The sequence below is a fragment of the Berghia stephanieae genome, chromosome 9 (assembly GCF_034508935.2).
Source record: "Berghia stephanieae isolate SIO BIC M18660-M18661 chromosome 9, UCSD_Bste_1.3, whole genome shotgun sequence".
Classification (NCBI taxonomy): domain Eukaryota; kingdom Metazoa; phylum Mollusca; class Gastropoda; order Nudibranchia; family Aeolidiidae; genus Berghia; species Berghia stephanieae.
In genome coordinates this window covers 47,512,638-47,520,137 of record NC_088368.1, presented here as the reverse complement: position 1 = coordinate 47,520,137, position 7,500 = coordinate 47,512,638, and the positions used below count along the sequence as shown (strand labels likewise).

The window sequence follows — 7,500 nt, the reverse complement described above, 5'->3', positions numbered from 1 at the left end:
TCAACTGAGAGGGTCAAGAATAGCCCAACGCCAAGCCAGCGTGTCGTAAAAGGCGACTAATGGTGTGTGATTCCCCCATCTTTCAGTCACCTGGTCCTCCAGGTTGGGGGTTGGCAAAGGGTTAACACCCCTTTCCGTTAAACTCAAACCGTTACAGAAACGCAGGCAGACAAACCAAATCCTTTTTTTAGCTTGGGCGACCGAAGAGTTTCTGGAATTACAGAATTTATATACAGAGAAGAGGTAAGGCCTGGAATGAGATTAAAAAGTTAGCCCAGGATAGAGAGGAATGGCAACTGTTTGTCTGTGGACCAGGGTGAAAAAAGCAATGATGATGATGGTCCAGAATATGGAAAACTGTAGAATACCATGTGAGTCCCCGTCTATGTCTAAAAATAAACTTATAGTGTTGACGCTTTGGACGAATTGTCCATCAATTTTGAAACGTTGTTACACAAAGGAGTGAATTCCACACTTGAACTTCACTCGAAAAGAGTGGATATCTGAGAGAATAGCACCGAGTACTCTGTTTACATTTTCTTCTCATGAGTTTTTTTTCTTCTTTTGTGCAGCTAGTGGTATGACACTCGCCTTCGGATTGGAAGGTCCTGGGTTCGAGCTCCGCTCTGAGTGACGCATAGTTGAGTCCTTGGGAACCCTCCCCCCCCCTCTTTACTCACATTCTCTCACCGTACTCAGGTGTAAAATGAATTCCTGGTCGTAAACAGCGTTGTCTCTGTCTGAAAATTTGTAACATTGCTTACCGTGCGTCATGTCTCGTCCTACATGTTTAAGTGTTGCTGTTGGCAAGGAACTCATTGTAAAGCGCTTTGAGCACATTTAGTGAATGTTGTCTTACATAAAAACTGGATAAAGTGAGTAAACATGACTCATATATTATAGATAGCATGAAGTTCACGTCACTCAGGTCTTTGTTATTGCTTTTTGCCATCCGCGTTTATGAGTAATTCTCACTAAACTATATTAACCAGACTATAAACGTTTAAGATTACACATAGTTTTGTCCGTCCGTTTTACTTCCGGATGGCAATGTTGTGAGCTTCTTAGCCAAGCGCATATTATTTATAAAGGAACAAATAAGAGTCTCATTTCCTCACTTTATTTATCCATCCATCTTTAATCAAAGTAGTCCTTCAGAGCCACGTACAATAGAAATTGCTTGCTAACCTTAGGATAGGACGCTTGTCTATCGCAAAGTACTTTTTGCCGAATCTAACTGACTCAGCTACCCATTCACTACTGGGTGGACAAAGGGGGGGGGGGGTGAGGTCAGAACAAATCTTGACTGCACACGGGATCGATCTTGGTCCCTTTGCGTATGAAGCGAGTGCTCTACCAAGTGTGCTATCGGAACCCCCCCCCCTCCCCCCATCTTATAATAAAACTCAACGGCGAGCAGCGCGGTTCTAAACAAAGAAAATCGGTACTTTTTATTCTTCATGCTGGCTAGAACTTTTTCATATGTCTTGTGATCAAAATGTATAAACGTCAAAACATGATGAGATTTATAATGATTTTCTACTCTGGATACACTTTTATGCTCGTCGGAGAAATATTTCATAAGGGCGTCCTCCGGGTATTGTTCCGATAGTTTAGAACTAAGTTACTTTGCGTCATTACGAGGGAAGTGACGTCATGACTGTTGAAGCCTATTGCTCCAATGGGATTCCAGTATCTCCTCTTGGTGCCCTTTTCCACAACTTTTGTCGAAATCAGCCCATAATTTGTAACGCCTTTAACTTCCATGTTATTAACTCTTTCATTCACAGCTCCTCCAGTCGAAGGTCGACCAGCTACGGGTCGAAGGTCACGCAAGGCAGCAGCAAGCCCCGCCCCCGCCCCCGCCATGTCCCCCATCAAACGTGTAGATCAAGACTTTGAAATCAACATTCCGACCTTGACCTACGTCCCCCCGCCAGAGATCAAGGCCAAGGACGAAGGGAGAAAACCCGACCTGCCCCAAGCCCCAATTATTTTCGTTGCCGGTGAGTACAATTTTTAAAATTGAATTAAATTGAGCTTTTATATAGCGCAATATCCACTTAACGTGCTCAAAGCGCTTTACAAAGGGTCCCTGGCCAACAGCAAAATTTACCATTAAAGGACGGGACATGAAGCCTGTTAGGCGATATTACAATTATTTTCGGACAGAGACAACGCTGTTAACGGCCAGGTACTCATTTTACACCTGAGTACGGTGAGAGAATGTGAATAAAGAGCCTTTTCTAATGACTCAACTATGCGACAAGCGAGGCTCGAACCCAGGACCTTCCGATCCGATGACTGAATGCATTCAGAGTGACCAGTCATTCAAAACGGTATACTATCAGAAAGAACCTGATTTTTAATCAGTGAGCTGCCTTAACTCTGGAAAAACAGGTATTTAATCATTTGTCCAGAAAACTCATCCTTCAAATATCGATCGATTTAAATGACTTTCATCTTGGCAAAAACTATCAAACCTGGGACGTCACCAAAGACTACCCGAAGTCCTCCCAAGATTGAGAGTTTTTGCCAAGATGAATGTCATTTAAATCCATCGATATTTGAAGGACGAGTTTTCTGGTCACAATTTTAAATATGGTTTTTTTTCAGAGTAGGGCAGGAGTGTCAGGCCGTAGCCATCGTAAACATGTAGCCTGACACTGACCAAAAAATGACGTCAAGAGACAAGTCTTTTGCCACAAATTCGACAGTTCAACCAATGGAATCACTTGTTTCCTTGAGCTCTACTAACGACAACTCACTAGGCGCTGCAAAAATCTTAAAAATGACGTCAAACTATAAGTCCTAGTGGGTTCTAGTGTCGGGCTATAGGGAATGAGATAAGCGGAAGAGTAACGTCCCTTGATTGGACGTCACCTTACAGAGAGAACGTCAAAATGGTTTTGCGCATGCGTCTCTCTCGTCCTCGCTTTCGGTGAAGTGTCTCATGCCGCTTTCACCGGAAGCGAGGACGAGAGACGCATGCGCACAACCAACATGACGTTCTCTCTCTAATAACTTTTCCGCCGGTGACGTCCAATCAAGGGACGCTACTCTTCCGCTAATCTCATTCTCTATAGATAGTATGCAGATGACGTCACTCAGGTCTTTGTTATTGTTTTTTGCCATCCGCGTTTATGAGTAATGCTCACTGAACTGTATTAACCCGACTATACACGTTCATGGATACACACTGTTTTGTGTGTTGGTCCGTTATACTTGCGGATGGCAATGTTGTGAACTTCTTAGCCAAGCGCATACTATCTTTAAGGTAACGATGGCTACGGTCAGGCTAGATAGGTTTAGTTGATGGGAACGGCCTGGTCCCTGGCTTGTCTCTGTGTGCTATTTTCACACGTTGTTGTATCGTGTGTTTCTTCTATTGATTTCATGTACTGTTCATTAATTTCTCTACAGGCGGTCCCAGTCGTGGTAAAGGTGCTCACCGTAGCCATCGTTAACTTATAGATAGTATGCGCTTAGCTAAGAAGCTCATAACATTGCCATCCGGAAGTATAACGGACCAACACACAAAACTGTGTGTATCCATGAACGTTTTTAGTCAGGTTAATACAGTTCAGTGAGCATTACTCATAAACGCGGATGGCAAAAAAAAAAAAAACAATAACAAAGACATGAGTGACGTCATCTTCGAACTCTATAGATAGTATGCGCTTGGCTAAGAAGCTCATAACATTGCCATCCGGAAGTATAACGGACCAACACACAAAACTGTGTGTATCCATGAACGTTTTTAGTCAGGTTAATACAGTTCAGTGAGCATTACTCATAAACGCGGATGGCAAAAAACAATAACAAAGACATGAGTGACGTCATCTTCGAACTATCTATATAGCTTGACACAGAAATCCAAAAGGACTGGCAGTTTGACGTCATTATTTGGTTTTTGCACCGCCTAGTGAGTTGTCGTTAGTAGAGCTCATGAAAACAAGTTATTTTATTGGTTGAACTATTGAATACAACTCACGATTTGTTCTCGTTTGTGGCCGAATTCTGGTCTTTTGACGTCATAATTTGGTCAGTGTCAGGCTATAAGTTAAGATGGCTACGGTTCTGGTGTCAGGCTTCGTACTCACACGAAATGAAGTGAGTAGTTAAGTTGCCAGAAGACATAATAGAGACTAAACAACTTTTTATGGCGATAAGGATTCGAACCTACGACCTGACTGTTACGACAACTCCGCCTAGCCACGAGAGGGGCGTTCTACAATCAATGCCATCCATCAATCCAAAATAAATAAAAAAGTTTTATCAAAAGTAGGAACTATCTTGAGTCCCTCCCGCGACTTCTTGAGGTCCCGGGTTCAACCGTGGCCTTCGTAAACTTCTTGCCTGGTAACCATGAATATTTATAATCAGGTTAATACAGTTTAATGAACATTACTCATAAACGCGGATGGAAAAAAAAAAACAATAACAAAGACCTGAGTGACGTCATCTTCGAACTATCTATATGCTGCACAAAATTAAAAAATGACGTCAAATTATAAGTCCTAGAGAGTTCTAGTGTCAGGCTATAAGTTAACGATGGCTATGGTTGAAGACACACAAACGCCACGATGAAAATTTCTTGAGCTTATGAGTTCTATTCTCAACACAAACATATAGATAGTATGCAGTTGACGTCACTCAGATCTTTGTTATTGCTTTTTGCCATCCGCGTTTATGAGTAATGCTCACTGAATTGTTTTAACCCGACTATAAACGTTCATGGATACAAACAGTTTTGTGTGTTGGTCCGTTATACTTCCGGATGGCAATGTTATGAGCTTCTAAGCCAAGCGCATACTATCTATAACGCAGAGACGATTGAGATATTGAGTAAGCTGTGATATTGGGTAAATATGGGTGAAAACTGGGTGAATTCAATGCTCCTTGTTGACGGAAAGGTACCCAGTCATTCAACGCAAAGAAATTTCAGACACCATTTTTCTGGTATTGATTTCATACAATCTATCTCCCTACAGGCGGTCCTGGCAGTGGTAAAGGTACTCAATGCTCCTTGTTGACGGAGAGGTACCCAGATATTGTACATTTGTCCATGGGGGACATCCTACGCAAACAAATCTCCGACAAAGGATCCGTTGACGAAAAGTGGGGCATGGTGACCAAGTTGTTGAAGGAAGGCGAGATGGCGCCCACGGTGAGTCCTTACCAAAGATTATTGGGGGGGGGGGGGGGGGGGGTCCCGATAGCTCAGTTGGTAGAGCACTCACTTCACGTGCAAAGGGACCGAGATTGATTCCGGTGCAGTTGATATTGTTTCTGCCCCCACCCCCCTGTCCACCCCAACAGTGAATGGGTAGCTGATTCTGTTAGATTTGGCTGAAAGTACTTTGCGATGAACTAGCGTCCTATCCAAATGGTAGCACTTCCCCTAAAGTTAAAAAGAATGCAGGCAGTCTAGCTAGAACCACCATTGTCTAAATTGTGGATGTCGACTATAAACAAAAGGAAGAAAATCTCAACAACAACATCAAAAAGTTTATAAAACAAAGAATGTTGCAAAAGTTTTCGATGTTTTTTTTCGCACAATTTCTAAGCCCTTCACCCAGTGATTTGACGCAAATGTAGTTGGAAATACCTCATAGGGAATGAGATTAGAGTAGCGTCCCTTGATTGGACGTCACCTTACAGAGAGAAAGTCAAAATGGTTTTGCGCATGCGTCTCTCTCGTCCTCGCTTTCGGTAAAGTGTCTCATGCCGCTTTCACCGGAGGCGAGGACGGGAGACGCATGCGCACAACCAACATGACGTTCTCTCTCTAATAACTTTTCCGCCCGTGACGTCCAATCAAGGGACGCTACTCTTCCGCTAATCTCATTCCCTATACGACGTGTACATAATATATATATAAATAAATGGGTGTTGGTTGGTACTCGTAGGTACGAAAGTGCTCGATAATACAAAGTGTCCCTCACATTTTTTGTGGCCGAGACGATTCGTTTCTGTGTCTCTTTACACGTCCTCAGTCGGCGTAATCCTTAATAATGTCCGAAGGAAAAATTCTTACTCCAAACGAATTGCTTTTTCTTGGTTCTTGGATTAACTAATCACCGCTACACAACGGAACCAAGAAAAAGCAATTCGTTTGGAGTAAGAATTTTTCCTTCGAACATTATTAAGGATTACGCCGACTGAGGACGTGTAAAGAGACACAGAAACGAATCGTCTCGGCCACAAAAAATGTGAGTGACAATTTGTATTCTATATATATATGCAGGTATGACATCCGAACCCACTTCTGGGCCTAGTTTAACATTATTGTAATGGACAATATTTTGCGTATTTTTTTTTTTTTGTCTTTCGAGATTTCCATGACAACAATGAGCCCATAAGGAGTTGAGTTATCAGACCTGAAAATAAGTGCACGTAGGTGTAAAAGTAAAAAAAAAAAATAATAATACCGATTACTATAGTAAATGTGACCCATCGTCAAAAAACGGTCTTATGTCGGAACGAACCAGATGATTAAAAGCCGAATTTAATGTTAAAACTGGCCAAAACTATAAAAATTGTTGGGCATTAATTAGCACCCTAAAATTATCCTATCCATTCTCCTCAACAAAACGTATAAACTCAACACAAGTCTGATTTTTCTGGCTACAAATTCTATAGATAGAATGCGCTTGACCAAGGAGTTCACAACATTGCCGTCCGGAAGTATAACGGACCAACACACAAACTCTGTGTAACCATGAACTTTTATAGTCTGGTTAATACAGTTTAGTGAGAACAACTCACAAACGCGGATGGCAAAAACAATAACAAAGGCCTGAGTGACGTCATCTTCGAACTATCTATTTTCAACATCTTAATCATCCCGTCCTAATACCGTTTTGAGGCTAAGGGTTACAAATGATCATCAATTTGAGAATTTATATAGCGCAATGTTTATCCTTTATAACGTACCCGTTCACCATTTTTTTCTTTCTTTCTTTCTTTCTATTTTTAGGACGTGACGGAAGAGCTATTAATAGAATCCATGAAAGCCAAACCAGATGCCAAGGCCTATGTGGTGGAAGGTTATCCAAGAGATGCTTTACAGTACGAGGATTTCAATAGAAATGTAAGCAAAGAATTAACACTCTCTTTATCAACACATGATTTACGGTACGAAGATTTCAATAGAAATGTAAGCAAAGGATTAATACTCTCTTTATCAACACATGATTTACGGTACGAGATTTCAATAGAAATGTAAGCAAAGAATTAACACTCTCTTTATCAACACATGATTTACGGTACGAAGATTTCAATAGAAATGTAAGCAAAGAATTAACACTCTCTTTATCAACACATGATTTACGGTACGAGTATTTCAATAGAAATGTAAGCAAAGAATTAACACTCTCTTTATCAACACATGATTTACAGTACGAGTATTTCAATAGAAATGTAAGCAAAGAATTAACACTCTCTTTATCAACACATGATTTACAGTACGAGTATTTCAATAGAAATGTAAGCAAC

The 7,500-nt window shown here is 41.3% G+C and overlaps 1 protein-coding gene across 1 annotated transcript in view; it reads left to right on the top strand.

The window, feature by feature from the left end:
* The window catches only part of LOC144980360 (uncharacterized), a gene marked incomplete in the record, with an annotated part of 216,919 nt that overhangs the window by 20,742 nt on the left and 188,677 nt on the right, over nucleotides 1-7,500 (top strand). The window contains 3 exon segments of the mRNA XM_078928058.1: nucleotides 1,791-2,006; nucleotides 4,995-5,170; nucleotides 6,983-7,096. Coding sequence (XP_078784184.1) covers nucleotides 1,791-2,006; nucleotides 4,995-5,170; nucleotides 6,983-7,096 — 506 coding nt within the window.